General features: G+C 55.8%; 8 protein-coding genes across 8 annotated transcripts; 3 read left to right on the top strand and 5 right to left on the bottom strand.

The window, feature by feature from the left end:
- Positions 1–391: 391 nt before the first annotated feature.
- On the top strand, positions 392–1541 carry DICSQDRAFT_56288 (uncharacterized protein; the record flags this gene model as incomplete). Its single annotated transcript, XM_007363810.1, has 5 exons — positions 392–550; positions 611–651; positions 720–820; positions 871–945; positions 997–1541. The coding sequence occupies 5 exons, from the start codon at positions 392–394 to the stop codon at positions 1539–1541; spliced, it is 921 nt and encodes a 306-aa protein (XP_007363872.1).
- Positions 1542–1964: 423 nt separating this feature from the next.
- DICSQDRAFT_102480 (uncharacterized protein) lies at positions 1965–4765 on the bottom strand (the record flags this gene model as incomplete). Its single annotated transcript, XM_007363809.1, has 5 exons — positions 1965–3529; positions 3582–3706; positions 4239–4298; positions 4355–4623; positions 4676–4765. 5 exons carry the CDS (start codon positions 4763–4765, stop codon positions 2223–2225), a joined length of 1851 nt encoding a protein of 616 aa, XP_007363871.1. The 3' UTR covers positions 1965–2222.
- A 268-nt stretch (positions 4766–5033) lies between these two features.
- Positions 5034–6899, top strand: DICSQDRAFT_179308 (ERG4/ERG24 ergosterol biosynthesis protein). Its single transcript, XM_007363808.1, has 7 exons — positions 5034–5402; positions 5456–5670; positions 5727–5942; positions 5996–6236; positions 6290–6371; positions 6428–6562; positions 6618–6899. The coding sequence occupies exons 1-7, from the start codon at positions 5051–5053 to the stop codon at positions 6682–6684; spliced, it is 1308 nt and encodes a 435-aa protein (XP_007363870.1). The 5' UTR covers positions 5034–5050; the 3' UTR covers positions 6685–6899.
- A 1780-nt stretch (positions 6900–8679) lies between these two features.
- On the top strand, positions 8680–9727 carry DICSQDRAFT_82843 (uncharacterized protein). The gene is made up of 2 exons (XM_007363807.1): positions 8680–8787; positions 8850–9727. The coding sequence occupies exons 1-2, from the start codon at positions 8708–8710 to the stop codon at positions 9568–9570; spliced, it is 801 nt and encodes a 266-aa protein (XP_007363869.1). The 5' UTR covers positions 8680–8707; the 3' UTR covers positions 9571–9727.
- A 168-nt stretch (positions 9728–9895) lies between these two features.
- Positions 9896–11523, bottom strand: DICSQDRAFT_102473 (uncharacterized protein; the record flags this gene model as incomplete). Its single annotated transcript, XM_007363806.1, has 2 exons — positions 11460–11523; positions 9896–11401 (listed from the first exon to the last, which is right to left on the bottom strand). Exon 2 carries the CDS (start codon positions 11249–11251, stop codon positions 9896–9898), a length of 1356 nt encoding a protein of 451 aa, XP_007363868.1. The 5' UTR covers positions 11252–11401; positions 11460–11523.
- Positions 11524–12124: 601 nt separating this feature from the next.
- DICSQDRAFT_134746 (acid protease) lies at positions 12125–14755 on the bottom strand. Its single transcript, XM_007363805.1, has 7 exons — positions 14258–14755; positions 13887–14184; positions 13806–13836; positions 13638–13745; positions 13410–13582; positions 12807–13354; positions 12125–12748 (listed from the first exon to the last, which is right to left on the bottom strand). The coding sequence occupies exons 1-7, from the start codon at positions 14316–14318 to the stop codon at positions 12459–12461; spliced, it is 1509 nt and encodes a 502-aa protein (XP_007363867.1). The 5' UTR covers positions 14319–14755; the 3' UTR covers positions 12125–12458.
- An 890-nt stretch (positions 14756–15645) lies between these two features.
- DICSQDRAFT_102468 (uncharacterized protein) lies at positions 15646–19204 on the bottom strand. The gene is made up of 11 exons (XM_007363804.1): positions 19066–19204; positions 18943–19011; positions 18715–18888; positions 18402–18654; positions 18247–18345; positions 17900–18193; positions 17717–17843; positions 16778–17658; positions 16345–16723; positions 16002–16279; positions 15646–15930 (listed from the first exon to the last, which is right to left on the bottom strand). The coding sequence occupies exons 1-11, from the start codon at positions 19146–19148 to the stop codon at positions 15787–15789; spliced, it is 2781 nt and encodes a 926-aa protein (XP_007363866.1). The 5' UTR covers positions 19149–19204; the 3' UTR covers positions 15646–15786.
- A 781-nt stretch (positions 19205–19985) lies between these two features.
- On the bottom strand, positions 19986–21130 carry DICSQDRAFT_125804 (uncharacterized protein; the record flags this gene model as incomplete). The annotated part of the gene is made up of 2 exons (XM_007363803.1): positions 19986–20921; positions 20972–21130. 2 exons carry the CDS (start codon positions 21128–21130, stop codon positions 19986–19988), a joined length of 1095 nt encoding a protein of 364 aa, XP_007363865.1.
- Between the last annotated feature and the right edge of the window lie 418 nt (positions 21131–21548).

Raw genomic sequence — 21548 nt, 5'->3', positions numbered from 1 at the left:
CATTGATACTGTTCTTGACACGAAATTTGTTGGGGAATTCTAACTTTCAAACTTACGAGACACGATGGTTAGTGACAGTGTAGAGGAAATCTAGAATCTCACACGCAAAGGGAGGTTTGGCGACATGACCGCTGTTACCGTGGCGCCGTGATCATCTGACCAACTGTTATCGTTACATGACGTCGGAGGATATGAACTGCAGCAGAGCTGACTGACCAAGTGACCTGTCAGCGTCCAAGGGGGCTTGCGATGATTTCTTTGCAGGCCTTCTCGTGGCATATGAACTCCGCTCAAGTAGAGAATATAAATAGCGGGTTGAACAAGCCACCTCGCGTTCGACCGAACCAGTACAGTAGGAGCCGCCCTTGTGCAGGAGGCCAACGGAATCGGCATGTCGGAGACGCACCGGACAGGTTGGGAGAAACCCCTCAATCCGTCGCTGTACGCACCAGACGAGGAAGAAAAGGCATTCATGCAGGCGACGACGGGCATTCAGGACGACGAAGAGCTGAAGGCGCACATCATCGCCGTACAGACCAAGGCATTCGAGGTATGTAGGCCTTCTCTATGAGGCACGTCAGACCGCAGTATCTCACACAGTCTGCGATAGCTCTACAAGTACCCATGTATCCGTCAATTTGATTTTATGAGGTGCATTTCACGGCGAGTCGAGCCGATGACTAACAAAGAGCTGACGAAGCACGAATTACTTGTGACAGGCTCAAGATGGCACGTCTTCCTGCCTATTCTCAGTTCATTGAGCTGGGAAAGCGACGAGAAGGCGCGATATTCTTGGATATGGGATGTTGCTGTATGTCAGGTGGACGACGTCATTGGGTTCGACCGTCCTAAACTCACACTGTCTTCCAGTCGGTAATGATATACGTAAAGCTGTTCTCGACGGATGGCCGATCGAGGGAGCTATTGCTGCCGATCTGAGCGAAGGTGAGTCGCTTCAGTTCAGCGTCAGCTCTTGCCTCACGAAACTCACTATAGAGCTCTGGAATGCCGGACATGAGCTCTTTCGTTCTACACACGAGACGTTCCCAGTCCCCTTCTTCAGAGGCGACATACTAGACCCTGCCTTCCTAGCCTCAGCGCCGGTACTTCCTACGTGCCGCACACCTCCGGCAACGAATACACTGTCTCTTCCCGAGATGAATACCTTGACTCAGCTACAAGGGAGAATCGCCGCAGTCCATGCTAGTTCATTCTTCCACCTCTTCAAATTCGACGCCCAGGAGCAGGTCGCACGCCGTCTAGCCGGGCTGTTGTCGCCCATTCCTGGTTCCATGCTCTTCGGGACACACGGCGGACTCGCAGTCAAAGGGCGATGGTGTCCTGACGAAGGCACAAAGATGGACTGTCATTCGCCGGAGAGTTGGGAAGAGCTGTGGGTAGGCATATTTTCCGAGGTCGATGCTGAGGTCGACGTGAAGGCGACAATGCGGGAGCACATAGGTGGGCTCACCGTCTTCGGGACTTACCCTGGAAACGCCGAACAGCGTTATTGGCTAGATTGGTCCGTGACTCGGGTCTGAGCCTGGCGACGAACGTCAATCTCGTTACACCCAATGCACTAGCTGTAACAATGGTTGTGAATCCAGTTATCTCAGTGCTCAAACCTACGGTTCCCCAATCCACTTTGATACAACCTGGTCCTCCACGTATATGATCCGTATTGTCTGTGCTCACTACGTTACGAGAATAAGCATTCAAGAGAAACATCGCTCGCTTTGAAGGATGTGAAGCAGGTGAGGACCGCTTACCATGGAAATTATTGATGTATAGTCATCAGTCCTCCAGCTCCAGAAACATGCCAGACGAATGTGCCCAAGCATGGTGCGAATGGGTGTGAAGCACGGCGGTGGCTGCCCATGGGTTCTGCGCACCTTGGTCGGTCTGTGCGGTCACAAGAACCTGAGAATCTTCCGAAGCATGGGTATCGACTCGCCCAAGTGACGATTAGACTGCTCAGGTTATGTAGGCTAGTAGATTACATGACATTAGTTTAGGTGTACTAATAGGTATCGTTCTCGGTGTGTTGACATGAGCGAGCTCGTGAAGGTAGTAAGCGATTGCTAAAAGGAGAGGACAGCAAGATTCTGACGTGCCGATGCGAGATATATCTGACAGCAATTCCGTATATAATGCAAGACGCCACCAGCAGCACCTCCGTGGCACACTTCGGCCACTGCACCACCCCCATGCAGCCTGGCTGCTCACTTCCGCAAAATCTTCTCCCGTAGCTCCGCTCCCTTCAATCGCGCACGAAGGTACTCCAGTCGCGCCTCATACCTCCCCGTCACTTGCGCGCGCCGCCTTCTGATGTCCGCTAGCTCGGTCTCCATGCTCATCAGCTCGTCGTCATCGATCGCGGCAGCAGCGGCTGCCGCTCCATGTCCACGCTTGCTCCCCGAACCCGTCGAGCCGACCTCCGACCGCGAAGAGGGAGAGATAGGGCTCCCAATACCTGAGTCCGCCCACTCGTCGCGGCGCATGCTCCCGCTGCGGCTCGTGCTGAGCTTCGGGCGGTGTCGGCCGCCGCCTTCGGCCTCCTCGACGGTCTCGAGCGGCAGATGGCCTGTGCTCCGGACGAGGTTGACACTCGAGCTGCTCGCGAAGCCGAGGTGCCCAGCGACGGTGGGGAGCGGGGGGCCTGCTGTCCTGCCCCGGGACGAGACGGAGGACATCGACGTCTTGCGGTCGAGCGCGGCCCCGGAGGTCGAGAGGGCGGATGCGGACGTGACCGTGCGCATCTTGGTGCCTTGTGAAGGGGTGCGCCTGAGTGACCGTGCGGTGCGCGCGGATCCGCTCGACTTGAAGGAGAGCGCGTCCATGTCCTTTCCGGGGCGCAGGCTCCCTGAGGGCCAACTGCCGTCGCCGAGGGGGCCGTGCGAGGGCAGTGGGGGTATAATGGGAGGTTTAAATTGTCGCTGACGTGTCAGCGTGGAGAGCTCTAGGCCGTTGAACGCGTCGAGTAAACGCCGGCCTTCGGCTTCCACAAGTTCTATTTGGTGTCGGATATCTTGGACGGACTCAACCTGGTCGTCATCGGGTATATCGTTTGCGCTAATGTGGGTATATGTTGACTCGACCCCTTTGAGGGGCGAGCCGGGGAAGGAAGAGGGCGGGGCTGCCCGGCTGCCAGAACGTGTCCTCGCGCGGGACGGCCCTGGGTCTGTCGCGCTGAAAGTGTGACCCCCGATCACCGTTCTACGGGAGTAGGTCTGGGATATTCGGGCCGAGGGCGTCTCTGTACGCAAGGACATCTCACTCGTCTGCTTTGATAGATTGCGAGGTAGCGTGAGACGCTCCGGCGGAGACGACGCCATGGAGTAAACACTCATAGTGTCGCTCCCATGAGGTTCGGGAGGTAAAGAAACGATCCGACGACTCGTGGCGCGGCGGAGGAGCCCAGTGACCGTAGAAGTAAAGGACCTTTTCGAAGACGTTGAAGGAGAGCGGACGGATCCGGATGATTGTCCATGCAGATGAGAAGAGGTACGACGTCCATTTGTTAATGAAGCTGCATGATGTCAGCACGTCAAGGTCGCTTAGGATCAAAAAAGCGTGCTCACTTCGCGATTCAACAGTGGTCAGCGATAGGTTGGACAGGGGTACCAAAGGGGCCTCCGTGGGTACGGCCGAGCCGCTAGCAAATCGTTCGAAGAGACTTTGACGGAGAAGACGATATTCATCGTCGCTGAGTGCAAGACAGATATTACGATTAGTGGTGTGAAATGGAATGGAGAAAGATGATCGAGGTGATAAGATGCGAGAACAAGTTGTAACATTCTGCAATATATCACGCACTACCTGAGAGGCGTCGCACCCCTCGGCTGAAGTCGGCGGTCCAAACTTCGTGTCTCACGGGCGATGCTACCTCCGCGAGAACTGCGAACGTTGCGAGTGCCCATTTCAGGAGCATAGACGTGGCAATTGACTTTCGAGTCAATAGGTAGGGTCATGAGAGTGTTTGGCCACCATACTGGGTCCACGTCTAGCGGTGGCTTTACAGCAATGCGCGCGACCCATGGCCCGACGCCCAGTGAGACCGCTTGGAAGATCACCGAATATCGCGACCATTCGCAAATTCAGCAAAGATGTATTCGCGCCGCACGACCGTAGGGAAGGGAAGGGAGACGAGCATGGGAAACTGGTTCGTGATTGCATGCAGAGCAGAGCCGCGACGAGACGTCCCATCGCCGACGTCAGATTGATGAAGCGGCACTCACCTGAGCAAACCCTCCGAGTTGGCCGTCGCAAGTTCGTTTAGTCGTTGAGCGAGTGTTACCCTGGACGATCTCTACGCGTGAGGAGCGGGAAAGCAGAAGGCAAGAAATATACTGACGTCATGAAGTCAGTCGAAGCGCGAGAGACGGGCATGTCACTGGCATTGCCGTTGCGCCGTGGGGAAGTAGCAGAGGAGCCAGCCCAATTCCTGGTTGTGGAAGTGCTCGCCCGGGGGCCACGGATCGAGCCTACAACGGCGCGCTTGTCTGCAGCCTTGGAGGAGAAGGAGACTGTCGAGACGGCGAGGGATGGAGAGGTGTAGGGGGTAGCGATGGGGGTGACAGGGGCGGATGCTACCTCGCGCTCCTTGCCTTTCGCCTTGCCATACTGTCGCAGGTGTCATTTATGTGTAGGTTTGATGATGAATGGTTTGACGTACAAATCTAGAGCGTATGACGCGGACAACTGAAGGGTCATCTTGGGCAGCAGAATGAAGATCGTCGGCCCGCCTGGCAGAGAAAAACCCCATCACTTCATGCCGGTCGGTGTGCAAGTCGTCGCCCACCGCGACCTCGTCCTCACCCTCCCCGGTCACGCCATCATGTCACACGCCGCCTTTGATGTCACCGTGTGACTGGAAGGGCCGATATCCCTTTCGAGGACTTGTCAGCATGAAAATAACTGACGTAATACCCCGGATCAGGCCACTTCTCGCGCGACACGCGCCTGACGCGTCGTGACCCGCGCACTCACAGCTTCAGACACGCTCTCACGTCCTCTTCCACCGACTACCACGACCACGACCACGACCGCCATGGCCTCGCCTTCTAAGGATGCGACGGATCTCAATCCACGCACCACCCACTACGAGTTTCTGGGTCCGCCGGGCGCGCTCGCCATCACCATTGGTGTCCCTGCTATGACCTACATGCTCTACTACGGCTGCTCCGAAGAGACCGGTGGTTGCCCCCCGCCCATCGACGTCGACATCATCCTCAACTCGCTCTCTACCGTTGACTTTTGGAAAGGCCTCTGGGACACTCAAGCATTCCTCGCTTACCTCGCCTGGTACGCTTTCACTGTTGTCGCTTGGTTTATCCTTCCAGGAGACTGGATCGTGGGCACTGAGATACGCAACGGGCAGAGAAAGAAGTACAAGATCAACGGTACGCAGCTCGCCTTCTCTCACGTGCGGACTTGTTCATTAACTCCTCTCTAGCATTCTCGACCATGCTCCTCGCTCTTGGTCTCACGGCCGGCACTCTGTACCGCGAGGGCCCCCAGCCCTTCACCTTCATATATGAGCATTGGGTCGGCCTTGTCACTGCGTCCATTGCCATGTCGGTCTTTCAAGGCCTCCTTGTTTATGCGCTGTCGTTCCGTAAAGGGGCTCTCCTCGCGCTCGGCGGAAACAGCGGCAACCCTATTTACGACGTACGCCGCACTTCGCTGCTTCTTTAATCGCATCGCTGATTTCTTCTTGCCTGTAGTTTTACATCGGTCGCGAGCTCAACCCATCCATCGGTTCTTTCGACTTGAAGTCATTCAACGAACTTCGTCCTGGTCTCATACTCTGGATGCTCATTGACATCGGCATGGTCTGCGAACAGGCCATGCGCCGCGGAGGCTTCAACAAGGTCACCGACTCGATGTGGCTAGTGCTTGCGTTCCAGTCGTGGTATGTCGTTGATGCTCTCTACAACGAAGTGCGTTCTCCATCGCTCTCGTATCAGTGCGCTCGGTTGACATGGAGAATCAGCCGGCTATCTTCACCACCATGGACATCACTACGGATGGTTTTGGCTTCATGCTCGCCGTTGGTGATCTTGCCTGGGTGCCGTTCGTTTATTCCCTTCAGGCCCGCTACTTGGTCTTCAACCAGGTTGAACTCGGACCCATCTACACCGCCATTATCATCGCTGTGAATCTGGCTGGTTACTATATCTTCCGAGTCGCGAACGGCGAGAAGAATGATTTCCGCAATGGTCGCAACCCCAAGAGTAAGTGTCGACGCGTCGACGGAGCGATCACGTGATCTCATCAATGTCACTAGACCTTCAGTACATGACCACCGAGCGTGGCACGAAGCTTCTTACTTCGGGCTGGTGGGGCCGCTCACGCCACCCGAACTACATGTGCGTTCAGTAAGATTCGCTTCTTGTCGAACATCGTTGACGTATATGCGTTGCAGGGGTGACCTCCTCATGGCGTTTGCTTGGTCTCTCCCGACCGGCTTCAAGACGCCCATCACATACTTCTATGTGATCTACTTTGCCGTTCTTCTTATGCATCGTGAGAGACGTGACGACGAAGCATGCCTGAAAAAGTGAGCCTTGCTGCTACTGTATCGCTACTTGAATGTCCTAATCGATCGCATCCAGGTATGGCAAGGACTGGACGAAGTATAAGAAACTCGTTCCTTGGCGTATCATCCCCTACGTGTACTGAGATCATAGGGATGATCTTGATCTCTGCTGGGTGGTATCGCTTGAGGGTGGAGGGGCGTAATGGAGGGACCTGCATGGACTGTGCTCTCGGATGCTCTATGCTTTCGGCCTAGTATATGATGGAACGTACTCTAATAAGGTCAAAATGTGCTGACGAGAATGAAAAGTTTCAAGATACTATCCGGGAGGCAACGAATCGGTCGTGCCACCTGTCACAGATCCCAGCCGTCATTGCGCTACTTCTTGATGCAAGAACGTCCTGATCGTCTTCAGTCATCTTGTCCCGCGCTTCAACAAAGTCAGGTAACGCTTCGATGAATATGCAAATTATGGCCGTCGTCGTCACAATCCAGAACGCGATCTCAACAAGTCACTACTACGAGTCAATGGAGAAATGTGAACACAGTAGGAATAATTTCACTGGACATACACCATTACTCCACGCAGCGCGTCATATCGGCACCTATTGTCTTCTACGACCTCCCCGCTAGCGTCGCCCTAGAGAACGGCAAGGCCTTTTTACCGTAGACGTGGAAAGGGCCCCTTACAGAGTTCCTGATTACACGCCTTACATTCCCTCATAGTGATTAATTTACCAGGGTATACCGTGCAGGATCGTTTGGGTCAAGTATCCAGACACCGAGAGTCTCGCCAGCAACCGGGCGCCCCGACTGCCGCTAAGCTCTCCGACGACTCAATTTCGTACACACTTCCAACCTCCACACTTCATTGCTCATCCGGACGCGCTGCACGCCGTGTCCCAGTCTGTGGTCATGTCGTCAACCACGGCCGGAACTTGCCCCTGCAGGGACCGAAGGTGGAGAACGCGCCCAAACTCTGGGCCAAGCTGCAGAAGGATGCGAACAAAGTCATTGCATCGCCCGAGGCCGACGATAACAAGGACAAGGTCTCCGTCCCAATGGGCGATACCGGCACAATGTAGACCGACATCATAATGGTGAGCATGCTCATGTTGTTCAAGAAGTGTCTGGCCAAGGATAGCAAGAAGTACAGGGATATGATTTTGGGGGATGGCGGTCGCTAGGAAAAGCTCCTGGCTGCGTTCGATAGATATGGAGCAGCGACGCTGGCGAGGGATTTTGTCGAGGCTGTGTGGAAGGGTTGGATGTATCTGTCATAATCAGCGGTGAAACCCTTGCCTGCATCGGCTTTCTATAGATCTAGAAGCAAAGATCTCATACATGTAGATCTGAAATCGTGATAACGAACCAATGCTGGAGCAGCGTTCCCAAGAGTACGAAGGATCGTCAATCGATGCTCCAAGTCCGAGCTTTGGCAAGTCATTGACCTGTACCCGGGACATTGCACCACCTTTGATTACTCTTCCTCTCTATCCTCCTGCTTCGACGTATGGTCGGCTTACCACAACGATTGGTATTTGATGTTTACTTGAATAGTTGATATGACTGTATTCGTTGATTTGGACTGCAAAGGTAGGGAGCAAATCAGCGATGGCAACTTAACAGTAAATCACTGTCTCGAGGTGCGGTTGATGACTGTACTAGATAACTTAGTCATACCTTGGTCAGCACCGCAGCGGGTCGATGTTCGGCGGGGATGGAAGCGAGCACGACACACTATGATCTCCCGGAAGAGGCAGAGACGAAAGCGAATAGTATGTAGTACACAGACATTTTATGGCAGGCGACGCAATAGCGACCGGAAGGGGAGAGCAGTAGGCGGACAAGGTGGGAGGCGGGCACTGCCGGCGCGGGAAGCCCATCCATGTGGGGAGGAGGCGCAGCTCAGTAAGCGCAGGCGACTCCGGAGACGGCTCTCAGTCAGGTGTCAAGGCATCACGTAAAGGGGGGAAAGGAGACTATATAAGCGAGTCGTCATGGCCGGATCCCCCTTAGGATACTCGCCATCCAAAGGTGAGTAGTTTAGCCATATACGCCGGTTTGCATTGCCGTCGCTGTGCTGGAACCCTGTGTCAGTACTGAATTATACAACCTTCACATAGTGAGGCCGTATAGTCTCAAGCACCCGAATTCCAAGGCGAAATGTCCGAGCCGATCATTTTCTACGACCTTCCCAGCATAGAGAATATAGGAACGTGGTCGCCCTTCACCTTGAGGACGAGGTGAGTGTCGATGGTCTCGGAGCTAATTGTGATGTCTCATCGAATCACACTGACATGCACAGGTATTCGTTGAACATCAAAGGCATTCCCTACAAGACAGTCTGGGTCGAGTACCCAGACATCGCTCCTCTTTCAAAGCAGATCGGCGCCGCCCCCACCGGCACAGGCGCCGACGGTGCTCCTCTGTATACGCTTCCGATGATCTACGACCCCAATACGAAGACAGCCGTCTCCGACTCCGGGAAGATCGCACGTTACCTGGACAAGACGTACCCAGACACCCACAAGCTCATTCCTGCGGAGTTGGACGTCTTCACTGCTGCTTTTGAAGACGCGTTCTGGGGAGCTTTTCACCGCCCCGACCTCGTCCCAGTCATGAACCTCGCCGTGTTCGACATTCTTCCGCCTCGCAGCCAGTCTTACTTCCGCCGGGCGCGCGAGGCGACATTTGGTACCACAATGGAGGATCTTGCCCCTCTGGGATCAGAGAAACGCGCAAATCACTGGGCCAAAGTGCGAAACGATGCGAGCAAAGTCGCCGCATGGTACGAGGCCGATGGGAACAAGGACAAGACCTTCGTCTTGGGGGATAATGCCGGCGTAACGTATGCCGACGTTATCGTGACCGCCTTCTTTGGCTGCTTCAGGAAGGGCCTTGGGGAGGACAGCCAAGAGTGGAAAGATATAGCTGCATGGGATGGCGGTCGCTGGAAGAGGCTCTTGGCTGCATTCGAGAAGTACGGAGCAGTCGACGCTGGCGAGGAACTCAAGCTGCAGCTATGAGTGTCCGGTCAATGGCTGCCCCAACTGGACACGTCTACTCAGCCTGCCAAGCAGCGCTGGATCCGTCAGGTCGGCGGCGAGGTACTGCGACTTACGCTTCTACCTTACTTCTGTAGACATTATGTTGTGATGTACAAATGATATATTAGAGATCGCGGGATTCTTGTTAGGGTGCAGCAGCTGCCGTGCCAACGTATAGAGAGCACAGGACTTCAACTTTATTTCATCCGAAGGCGACTGACAGAGCCGTCATCTGAGAAGCAGCATGGTCGGCAGGATCAGCCTACCCTCCAGGTACTGTGACTTTCATGCAGGCACAAATCCCTTACGCTTCCTCGTCGTCTTCATCTATGGCGCTATCGGCGTCGTCGGCGCCTTCCCCATCGTCCTCGTCGTCCTCGTCGTCTTCGTCTTCTAACCTCCGCCGCTCGTCCTGCCTTATGCAGGCGAACAGCGGAACGTACCGGGCTACCTCCTCCCACCGCTTCCGGATAACCTCCCTCCGCGGGTCCTCATCGTCGTCGGGAAAAGTCGGCTCGAACACCGTATGCAACTCGCAGAGCTGCGGAAACGTACGCGCCAGAAAGAGCGCGACATGATGCCCGCCCTCGACGGGAGACATACCGACGTTGAGGGAGTACACACGCGACCCGCTCGATCTGTGCGCAAGCTCGCCGAAGAAGCGCTCCGGGGGCACGTCCGACGGTTCCCAGTCGCTGTCCGAGTGCCAGGACGCGGCGTCGAAGTGCACGCCCAGCGTCTCTAGGTGGGAGCAGTGCAGGGCAAGGCTCGTGAGGGCTTTGAGAGAAGGCATCTGGTCGTAGGCGGAGTATTCCGAGATGGCGACGTCGAGTTGTTTGAGCTCAGGCCACGCTTTGGCCATGTCGAGGAAGAGCTGGTCGTCGAGATCGTGTCTGCACTGCATGTCGAGGTGGAAGGCAGTCAGGTGTTCGAAGTCGAAGAGCGGGTGAAGATCTGAAGAGTGAATGACGGCGTCGCTACGGGAAGCCTGGGCCAAACTGCATTCGTCGTGTGTACTGATAGCGATATCGACGAGCATGGCTGGGTCGCACTGTCGACGAATGGATTTGAAGAATTCAGGGAAGTCTTCGGCGCGGGGGACGCCGTCATTGAACATGACAAGCCTTCGGAGACTTGGGAGTCTAACGGCGCGAGTGAACGAGTTGTAGGCGGAAGGCGTGCAGAAGAGCATAATGATCTTCAAGGAGCAAATTGGTGAGGAGCGTCCAGCGCCGACAGTCGGGGTCGGCCAAAGAGTACTCTCGGGGAGGCGCACGTGAAGGCGTTCAAGCGTACCAAGATCAAGGAGGTACTCGATTGCATTCGGGGTAAGTGGAATGTCGGAGCATTCGAAGGACACCAAGTGAGACAGTGAGGTTGCAAGTGTGGATAACGCCGCCGACGTCGTAGGGTGGATGTTGTGGCGGTCGTGAATCAGATCGACGTCGAGCGATGTCAGCGGCAGGCCCTTGGCCTTCAGGAGTGCAAACGCGTCTCGCAATACAATCTGGCCATCTGTCTGGTTGCGAACAGGCAAGATGCAGAGGGAGACTCTGGTTAGTTTGTCTCCCAGCAGCGATAGCAACGGCGGCAACCATCGATTTGCGAGCTTGAGACCGAACCAAGAAAGAATTCGGATATTCGGGAGCAACACAAGCATAGGCCTGTATGCGCAGAGTGTTTGTAGCACGTTGTCCGACGTTGAGAGCGTCAGTGCTCGCGAAGCGTTGGTGTACCCTAGCCTGCGCACCAGCCATGCGTACTTGTAAAACGTGAGCCAGTCCGCCGGGAGCAAGGCCCGAGTGAATCGCTATGGTAAGAGAAGGCTAGGTCAGTGGACGCCGGAAAGAGAGTGATGACGCACATACTATACTACTCCCCTCGATTGTCCAGGAGTCGCGCGGAAAACACCTGACGAGAGGAGTCAAGTTCGGTAGTACCCGCCAGAGTTCCTGAGTCGCCGGTTCGCAGAAGTGCCTGCACGTGCGCGCAAGGCGAGCCAGTGTCCGTTCGTCTGCATATTCGCAAACACGCATGAAAACCTCGAGGACGCGCAGCGCACGATGTGTTTGACTCGTCTGCGAGTCGTAGTCCTCATTACGGTAGAAACTTTGGTGGCCCATAGGCACGCCCGTCGTCATGACTGTGAGCTTGGCGTTATGAGTCCAGGCGACGTCAGCTAAGTGCAGGACCTCGCGGGTAGAATCGCAGCCTCGTAGGTCCTCGCCACTGCCCTTATCTTCTGGTGGTAAGAAGCATAAAGTTTAAACACGTACAACCGACTTCAAGTTGAACGCGACGCGTCTGGCATTAATCGTGACGCACGTATCAGTAGCCGTGACAGATGGAGCTCCGTCACGTCTCGTCAAGCCGCGGCCGGGATTGAACAAGCTGAAGTTCGAATTCGAGGAAGTTGACGTCGAGGCCTAGGAGTAATAGAACTATCCAGAGACAACCATGCTTATTCACGACGGCGGAATTGATGTAGCAGGGCTCACTCAAGCGTCGACTCTCCTGTGAGATGGGTTCGGATGGTTTCTCAACCAAGAATTACCGCTGGGATCAAACCGTGTCGGCACGACACGCAAAGCCAACTTGCGCAGAATATTAGGATCAAGGACGCCTTTTCCCACTAAAGGTATGCAGTACAAATAGCAGCAGTATGCAGCACAGTGTCCATGAGTGTCCGGGAATACGTATGCGTACGGGATTGATATGCAGCAGCGTACTATGCGGTGTACGGAGCGAGTGCGTGCGGGTGTGGAGCAGTGTGCGCGTGCGCGTGAGCAATAGCAATGAATGTATGAAAGTCCCGGATCTCACAACCAAACACAAGCCAAACCAATAATAACTCAAAGGAAAGCCATTCACAGAATGCAAAGCGAAGATAACAGAGAGAGCGTGACGAACACCACCGACGGCCACGCACCACCGCTTGGGACGCGGAGCGACGCTGCGGCCGAGTTCTTCGAGTCCGACGACCGCGTCGACGTCGCGGTGGAGGCAGTCGAGGTGATCGTGGTGATGGGTTGAGAAGAGGGGTTTGATGCAGGCGTCGAAGCCGCGCCGTTCGCAATGCTGGTTTGACTCGCGCTGGACGTCGAGGAGGCGCCCTCGGTGATCAGAGTGCTCGCAGTGGGTGCCACATCCGCCTTGGCTGGAGAACGCGATATTCAGCTTAGTGAAGTGGAGCACAAGAGGCATGCGATGCTTACACTCGAAGGAACCATCCTTCTGTGCATCGTTGACCGCCTGGGTGAACAGCTGGTCGGCGTTGTCCGGCACGAGCGAGATGAACCCGACGCGCGGGGGGTCGACAGACGGGTGCGTCAGGTTGCCGTAGTAGAAGATGACCATGTTGCTCTTCAAGAACGGGTCGCCGAGGCTCCAGCTGAAGAGCGCACCGGTGGAGGGCGCGTCCGTGCCGACGACATTGTTTGCGATGCAGTTCGTCGCGTCGCCCTTCTTGTTCTGCGACGTGAAGTCGCGCGGGTCGACGGGGAACAGCTTGCCCCCGATCTGGAACGCGAGCGTGTGCGGCTGGTCGCACGGGAGGGTCGGTTGAGCGTTGCTGTTCGCGGCGAACGCGGGGGAGACGGTGGACATGATGTTGTTGACTACGTCTTGGGGACCCCGGATGAGAGAGTTACCAGTATCAATGAGGGCAGACACTTCGGACGTGTTGAGGCCGGCCCCGGCCTGAGTCGAGCTTGCCAGCTTCTGGCCATCGAGGAACACAGCGTCGATCGGCACCTCCCATCGCCTGTAGGAGGGCTGACTTAGTACAAAATGACATAACAGACTGCAGCTGGACGCACAAGGGGTAAACCTCGTTGGGAGCGAACGTCGGCGGAGTAAGACCACCTTCGGAAGCGGCATAGAGGCGCACTGGGACCCATGTGATGTTGGACTCGTCGATGCCATCCGGGAGCTGTCCAATGGTGATCTGGCCCTGGCCGGAAACATCGATCGTGTCTCGCTGAAGGGTGATCTTGAAAGGAGGTATGAGCGCATATTATCCTGGGCTACAGATCATTACAACATACCGAGAACAAGGGATCATCAATCATGTCCGCCTCGATCAGACGCGACACAATCGGCCCATACGTGGCGACCTGAGAGATGAACGTGTCGGTACCGGAAGGGTTGTGGAACTAGGGGAGATGGGTACAGATGAGCACCAGATGTGATCCCAGTGAGTTCTAGGTACGTACTACCGCGTTGATTGCAGAAGCTTGCACGAAGCTGACCGCACGTCAGACACGAATGGACAACGAAACAACTGGGATCGCTACCTTTGAGCAGGGAAGCCGAGGCCGAGGATACCAGCGCCCCCGTTCGAGACGGCAGAGTTGTCAGTGTCGTCGATTGCAGCCAGCGGCTGGTTTTGCATGGTCAACGCAGCGAGCGTGACGGTGTCGGTACCAACGGGTCCGGACGCGTGCGTGCCACTGGTGGAGTCGCCATACTGCAGCTGAACGGTGTTGCCTAAGGACTTGAATGTCTTTTGATCGTAAGGTTGCGCGGTAGAACGCTGGCATTGGGTGGTCTTGCAAGCACTAGACATGACCCATAGGTCGCTCGATCCGGTGTCTGCGGGTGCGCACATGTCAGACATGCGTCCTCCTGGCCTTTCACCTGCTTGGAGGATATGAATAGTACTGACCGAGGTTGACAGCAGTAGTGGAGTCACCGACTGTCACGGCAACGGTGTAGAAACTAGACATGCATCGGTCTCGGGCGTCGACAGACGTCGTACGCTTGTGACTTACAGGTCTGAATTGTCACCGAGACCGACTTCCCCACCGAGTACATCTCCGTTCTGGTCCTGTCTTTTGACCTCTCTACGTTGGCGTCCGAACGGGAGCACGATTCCGCCCTTCTTAGGCTTGGTGGACGTCGAGGACTTGCTGCTCTTCAGGATAGGCGCCGGAGCGGAAGCAGGGAGAGGGACGGCCAAAGCGAGCTGGACCAAGGAAAGAACGAGGAGCGCGAGAGAGAGCGAGGAGCACCGGCTAGACGTGGACATCATGAAGACAAGTAGCGGGCGACCTGCGCAGAGAAGAAGAAACAAAGTATACCAGAAAGCGAGAAAAGGCGGATCCCAGACCGTGTGGCCTTCCTTCGACCAGAGTGCGACAGGGAGAGCACAGAGAGCACGTCCAGACCGCAGCGAGGCTGTATATATATGAGCCAGGCAATGAGGCCTACATAAGAGATCACATATCGGGAGGGGCGGTACCGACTTCTGGTAACCAGCCAAGAGATCAGACCCGGTCCTCTGGGCCACCAACAGGCCCAGAGCGTCTTTTCGGCCTCATCTTATTGGACATAAGCGCGAGGTTGGCGGTTATGTGATTGTTCGACAAGTGGATTTCCCGAGCTGCATTCCATAGTCGGCATTCAGGATACTGTGGACGACACAAATCCTCCCAGCCGTCTTGATCGCCCATGAAACAGCCCAGGAACGCATAGTGTGTTAAAAATACTTGCGCAGTCGCTGCAGGACCTCCAGAATTGTCTACCAATCACAGAGCCACACTTCCATCCAACTTGAGACATCGGTGGGATTGATCTGAGTGCGCCAGCGGTGGATTCTTGCAGTGACAATGACATTGGGCGCCGGCCCGCAATAGCATTACAGATATTCAGGTATCACCGACATATGCCATGCACTGATTTCCTCGAGGAGGGATGTAAAGTGTGGCAAGAGCAGAGATCAGCACACTCATAACGGCTCGAGCGCTGTGAGACTCAATCGACGGATGCTGTAATCAGAAGCCGCAGTCCTCTATGCGAGATACGTCGATGTGATCGGGCCAGTGAGGGGATGACCTGAGTCACAGACTCCCTCAAAATTCACAGAAGACAACGTAGAAAATGTAAAGACAGGACCTTTGAGATGAAGCCACTAACTTAGATGAGAGCACTTGGCATACCCACCAACTATGTCTCGAGCACTTGTGCTGTGTAGCACCGATCGAACCTGTGGGCTTAGTCCCGACAATCACCTGCCGTACGACACGATGCACGGTTCACTTGGGGAACGGTGACGGCACACTTCTCGATGAACGAGCATAATATCAGATACACGAGGATAATCGTACAAACCAAATCAAACCATCCCGTCGGTGACCGAGCACCCCGACCCCCGATCTTCCGGCCCACCTCAGCTAATAGCAGGGATGACTCCTCTTAGTGCAACGCCTCTGCCACGAGCTCGAGGATCTCCCTTGTGCTCTTGTGTATGTTAGCAGCGTCTTTGGCGATAGGCTGCCACGTCGGTCCGTACCGAGGCTCTGCAGCGACTGCCTTCTCGATGACCTCCTCTTGTTGCTCCTGTTATTGAGTATGAACGTCACCTGTCAGCAACACATCATCCTAAGAACCAGCGAGATCGAGAGACGAACCTTTGTGCCATGCTGACGCTCAAACTTGAGCCACCACGCCCAAATGTCGCCCCAAGTATCGCTCGGCTGCTCGTTCGCTGCGACGGCACGGTCAAACCATCGACGTGCCTGCTCGATCTTGCGCTCTGTCCAGAACAGACGCGCGACGCTGCAGAGCACCCATGGATCGTTGCCCGCCTTCCTCAGTGCGTCAGCCGAGCGCGCTTTGCGCGTCGGGCGAGGCTCGGACCAGATGGCCATCGACCACAATAGGCCAGAAGACGGACACTCCTGGAGGCCTGCAACGTTAGACGGACCGTTAGCGTCGAAGAGCTATGATGATGAAGCGGGGTGTCGTGCGCACCTCTAGCCAGCACAGTCTTCGCCTGCGCAGTGCCACCGCTGCGTTCCTCAACGCCTACGGCTTCAGCCCAGAGAACGTCATTCCCAGGGTTCGCCAATCGGGCCTTGTCCAACAAGGCACGCGCCTTGATGCTCTTGTTGTCAGCTTCCTCTAGACGACTCGCGAGGATCCAGAGGTTGACGTCCTTAGGGCATGCCTTGATGCCCGCAGCATACGATGCACGCGCTGCGGCGAAGTCCTTCCGCTGCTGGTGGATCTGCCCTTGGATCATGTAGAGCTTGGCGAACTTGGGGTACTTCTTGATCGCCGTGACAAGCGTCTCGAGCGCATTGTCGAGCTGCCCTTGCTGGCGTTCGAACACAGCCGACTTCATCCAGATCTGTGGGGCTACTATGAGTATTACATCCATTGGCAGGCGCCCACGACTACATACCCTTTGAGTGTCCGCAACCGTTCGGGCGCGAACGAGAAGCTCTTTCGCGACGCCAAGCTCGCCATTCTCCGCTTCCAGCTTGACGGCGGCAAGCCAGATCTGCTCGCTCTCCGAGTTTGCCACGAAGGCACGCTCGAGTACCTCGCGGGCAGCAGGCACATCTCCAGCCAGCCACTTTTCCTTGGCCCACATGAGCCACAGAACCTCGGCCTGCGGGCAATGGTGGACGGCACGCTCCAGGATGGCGTTCAACGATTCCTTGGTGCCATGTGCCTTCTCCAGATCGGCGGCCTTCCGCCACAAACTCTTCTTGTCCGGAAACACGCGAAGAGCGTAGGCGAGAATGGCCCGAGCGACTCCGACATTGCCCTTGGCCTCCGCCGCCTCGGCGTCGCTGGTCCAAGTGTCTAGGCGGTCCTCTTCCTCGACATCCATGGCGACCGTGGCCTTGATGATCGCCTCGCACGTCCGGATCGCGCCCTCGTTCTCGCACCGTTCGGCTTCCTTGAGCCACTGCTCACGCGTAAGGAGGACCTGATGGCGGCGAAGCTCGCGCACACCAGCCTCGATAGTCTTGTCGACCGCAGAAAGCTCCTTGTCGCGTTGCTCTTCTGATTTCTCAGTAGCATAGGCTTCCTGCTCGAGGAGCCGTCCGGCTGCAATCCAAATCTCGTGACTGGTAGGAACAGCTTTGCGGGCCTTATTGAGAACGGCCTTGGCCTTGTCGGGAGTCTCGAGGCGTGCAAGCGCAAGCCAGAGCTCGACCGACTGAGGGATGACTTCGACAGCGCGAGACAAGAGAATGCGGGCATCCTGTGCAGAAGACTCGAGGTTGACGGTTTCCTTCCACAAGCGTACCGAGTTCGGAATGTGCTCGAGAGCTAGCAACGCCGGGCAAGATTAGTTATCTGATCGTATGCAGCAGATTGTAATCCATACCTTTCCGGAGGACACGCTTCTTGGCTTTGACGTCGTGCTCCAGGTCCGCCGCAGCCATCCAAATCCTGACACTCTGGCCCACGTGCTGCACTGCGCTTGCTAGAATGACTTTCGCGTCATCGTTGTTCTGTCAAGGGGTGTGTGAGTACATCGAGACATGGAGGCGGACATTGCGGAACTCACATGCAACCGCGCTGCCTCTAGCCAGATGTCTTCACTCTTTGGACATTGTTCGCAGCCCTGCTTGATGATCTTCCGCGCAGCGACCATTCGTCCGGCATGCTCCTCCAAACGAGCGGCAGCGATCCATCCAGGCGCGTGCTTGGGGTTCGACTTGACAAGCGAGTCGAAAAGCATACGAGCGCGCTTTATGTCGCCAATCTCCGCGTCGGATTTGATGACAACGCTATCAAGCGAGGTGAGGTAGCCTTTCGGGTCAATGGACGTTTGTAAACCAGAAGTAGCGGTACCGGATACCTAAACGCCAGAGGTGAAAACTTATCCGAGCAGAGCATAGGGCTTGAACTTACCTGGTCGAGCTTAAGGGAGAGAATCTTGTCACGAGCTTGGCTCATCTCCGCGAAGTTGGTCAAAGTACCAGCGTCGGCAGGGGTCTCAAAACCGCCAGTCTAGATACCGCACGTCAGTGAACCTCCCATACGATGAGGAGGGAACAGAGACGCACCGCTTGCTGGCGAGCATCCAACGACGTCTCGTACTCATTCCTAGCCCTGTCTCCGACAATGACGCTGTCGGATACAACGAATGACCTCTCGTCCCTTTTACGCTTTTTCCTCGTAAGATTGCCCACCTCAGGAATGCCCTCCCATTCTTCGTCCGTGACCTGGGCCAGTCCGCGCTTGAGGTCCGCGAACTGCTGCTGGATCTTGGGACGCTCAGCTCGGAGCTTGGCCAGCTCCTCGTTCTCGCGTGCTTCCCTGAATGAGTCAATTGACGAAGTCAGTTTTAGCATCAGACGTTGGTGGCAAGCTACGAACCTCCGAGCCCGTCTCCTTGCGTCCATGTTCTTATCCACCATTTCATATATCTTGTCCGCCTCCTCATCATCCGCCTCATATGTAGTCCCAGCGAAGAGACCATATTCGTTATCTGGATCTTGAAACTGGTCCGGGTCCACTTCCGCTTCCTCGCCTCGCCTTGCTTGAGCCTCTCTGCAAACATAATCAGCTCCGTCGAGCGAGATGAGCCAGTAGAGCAAGACTTACGCAATTGCTTCAGCAGAAGGACCTTCACGCGCGGGTCCAATATCGGAACGAGTGGTGAAGCCCGAGGCACTGAGGGACCTCTACCATCAGCTACAGTTACGGGATATAATTAACTCCACTTACCCTCGACCAAGACCGGCGACGTACGAGGCCGGCGCTGGCATCGACAAAAAAGCCAGCTTGTTTGGCTTGTTGTTCGCGGCCATGGTGAAGGATGGGAGGCGAGACAGAAGAAGCTGGTGCAAGCGGATGGAGGTTAGGGAGCAAGCAACCTCAGTGCGCGTTGACTTAGAGTAAGCGCCTGCCTTGTCAGCGCTAGCGCCCGGCGTTGGGCTGCATGCGGCTTGAGAGGACGCTCCCACCTCCGGTCGACCCCGATGAGCAAAAAACCTTCTCAAATCCAAACCTGTTCCTGCGGAAGTCGATCCTGAGTAAAACATGGGAAGTACGGTAGTATGCTCACTGTAGCTTGATGTAAGTGTTGTGTTCATATACGTTTGTACTCGAGAAACTTGATCGCGCTTGGCTTGCTGACTTTCAGGTAGTTCAACTGGGACTTCACTTGTAGCGGTGTGTTAATGCCAACAGCGTGTCAGAAGCCCCACTTAATGCAGGTGTACCTCGTGGCTTGTACGTCGCCGAGCGCACACTCCTGCAGCTGCGTGTATGTAAAAACGGATTTGAACTCACAGGCTCTACTAGGCCCAGCTATCTCTTTGCAATTGCACGGGTCTATATAGATTATGAACTATCATTGTCGTATTGCCCCGTAAGAGGTGAGTTCTTCGCAGCTATCGTAGCTCTTGGGTACATGCATATGTATACGACCTCGACCTTCGCGAGCCGTCGACTTTGTCCATGGCGTCGCGACCACTATTTCGTAATGCCGAAGTAGGAACCAAACAGGCAAATGCAACTTCATTGATAGCCAAAGCCAGATAAAACAGACTATGATACAGTGCACGGTGAGAGCGACCACATTAATCTCACATCTCAAATAGACGTTCCACATCGACATCCACGAGTCCATGACCACGATTCCCCTACACATCCAAAGGCTCCACGAAGGGCTGCCACTCGAACCCCCCGGCGACGTCCCGCTCCTTCGAGCCAAACATAGGCGCAGCATGCACCGCCTGAGGCACCAACGTATTCGACTGCGGGGTGTTCGCGCGCGGTGGAGAGGAGGCGACGACCGCTGCGTATGACTTCTTCGGTCTATCGCAGGAGGACGCGACGCTGCCGGCTGTATCCTCAGGAGTCTGTGCCGCCCGTCGTAGCTCGTCGTGCTCATCATCCCCGTCGAAGCCAGACTCGCTGCTCGACGTGAGCTCGGAGCCGTCGACGTCCCCGACTTCGAGCTCATACTCGTCGCGGAGGATCTTCGCCGCGATCGCCACACGCAGGCCGGAGGTGTCGATTGGGGCAGGGACCCTCACACGTCGGCTCAGGCGCGAGGGGGTGGTGTCGGAACGTGCGTCGTAGGCGATCTGACGGGGTACCCCCTGGGTCGGGACGCGCCTCTTGGGCATCTCGGGGCGGACGACCGGGATCCACTCGGCCGTCACACTGTAGTCGTCTTCTTCATCAGAGTCGCGGAAGTCGCCGTCGCGCATGCGAACTTGGCGGCGAAGGGACTTGCTGCGCCTGAGCAGCCTCCGGATGAAGTTGGGGTCGGCCTCCGGGCGATCGTAGTCGTCCTCGAAGGCGCCGTCCATGTCAGGCGAACCCAAGACGGCGATGGTTGAGAAGGCAGTTGGGGGCGGTGAGTCGGCCTCCGGGGAAGATGAGGACAGGAACGAGTACTCCGTTGAGGAGTCGTCTTGCGGCAAAGATGGTGGGCTGGGGGTAGTACCGTAAGCCGTATTGGGCGGTACGCTCACACCAGTCGGTCGCGTCTGCATGAGACTGTCGGCGTAAACACCTTGACTCCAGACAGGATTGAAAAGCGTGTCTGTGTGGAAATCCCCGCCAACAAACTAGCTACAGGTGAGTAACCACCGTCACACTGTCTGAAGGGAGGACTCACAGGTTTGTACAGTTTCGGAGTGATACGGTCAGCATAGCTAGGCTGCCATATGCCCAGGCCTGTGTGTGTTGTTGTTGTGAAGGTGGGTTTGGTGAACGCGAAAGGCTTCAGCTGTTCCTTGTTGGTTGGGCGCGAGACGACCCGAGAGAATGTACTCATGATGCTGGACAGAAGAGTGGTTGTAGTTGTGGTCGGCACGTGGAGGAATATGGATACAAGATCAGTTGATGAGAAGAGGACGGAGGTGTGGTATGTACAGAGGGCAAGGGTTGCAATTCCCCGCTCGCGTGGGCTTCGTATTATACGCTGGCGCTTGGCCCTAGCGGTGGCACCTGCTCCTTTGTCGTCCAACTACCTTTGACGGCCTACAAAGAGTGGAGCGAATGGAAACGCTTTAAACTTATCGATTGCTGTCGCTGTCTCCCTGATCCGTGCAGTATCTCATTGTGTCAAAGGAATGTATCCAGCGGTACATCATATGCGCTCTGTAACTTACCCCGCAGGGTACCCTTACAAGGACAGGTTCTCTACATGCGCTGAATACGCTCTATAGCTGGACCTATCATGACAGGTTCCA

Source organism: Dichomitus squalens, assembly GCF_000275845.1.
Source record: "Dichomitus squalens LYAD-421 SS1 unplaced genomic scaffold DICSQscaffold_7, whole genome shotgun sequence".
Taxonomy (NCBI): Eukaryota; Fungi; Basidiomycota; class Agaricomycetes; order Polyporales; family Polyporaceae; genus Dichomitus; species Dichomitus squalens.
Note: the sequence above shows the minus strand (reverse complement) of the source record. Positions and strands in the feature narration are given on the sequence as shown.

What these genes read in the sequence shown, in the direction of transcription:
- DICSQDRAFT_82843 (XM_007363807.1), top strand. Translation starts at nt 8,708, where the DNA reads ATGTCCGAGCCGATCATTTTCTACGACCTTCCCAGCATAGAGAATATA. An exon ending in CCCTTCACCTTGAGGACGAG is followed by an intron (nt 8,788 to 8,849) that starts GTGAGTGTCGAT and finishes TGACATGCACAG; the next exon opens with GTATTCGTTGAACATCAAAG.
- DICSQDRAFT_179308 (XM_007363808.1), top strand. Translation starts at nt 5,051, where the DNA reads ATGGCCTCGCCTTCTAAGGATGCGACGGATCTCAATCCACGCACCACC. An exon ending in GCGGCAACCCTATTTACGAC is followed by an intron (nt 5,671 to 5,726) that starts GTACGCCGCACT and finishes TCTTGCCTGTAG; the next exon opens with TTTTACATCGGTCGCGAGCT. An exon ending in TCACGCCACCCGAACTACAT is followed by an intron (nt 6,372 to 6,427) that starts GTGCGTTCAGTA and finishes TATGCGTTGCAG; the next exon opens with GGGTGACCTCCTCATGGCGT.
- DICSQDRAFT_134746 (XM_007363805.1), bottom strand. Translation starts at nt 14,318, where the DNA reads ATGTCTAGTTTCTACACCGTTGCCGTGACAGTCGGTGACTCCACTACT. An exon ending in CACTACTGCTGTCAACCTCG is followed by an intron (nt 14,185 to 14,257) that starts GTCAGTACTATT and finishes GCGCACCCGCAG; the next exon opens with ACACCGGATCGAGCGACCTA. An exon ending in CTTCTGCAATCAACGCGGTA is followed by an intron (nt 13,746 to 13,805) that starts GTACGTACCTAG and finishes CATCTCCCCTAG; the next exon opens with TTCCACAACCCTTCCGGTAC.
- DICSQDRAFT_102468 (XM_007363804.1), bottom strand. Translation starts at nt 19,148, where the DNA reads ATGGCCGCGAACAACAAGCCAAACAAGCTGGCTTTTTTGTCGATGCCA. An exon ending in TAGAGGCAGCGCGGTTGCAT is followed by an intron (nt 17,844 to 17,899) that starts GTGAGTTCCGCA and finishes ACCCCTTGACAG; the next exon opens with AACAACGATGACGCGAAAGT. An exon ending in GAAGACTGTGCTGGCTAGAG is followed by an intron (nt 16,280 to 16,344) that starts GTGCGCACGACA and finishes CTAACGTTGCAG; the next exon opens with GCCTCCAGGAGTGTCCGTCT.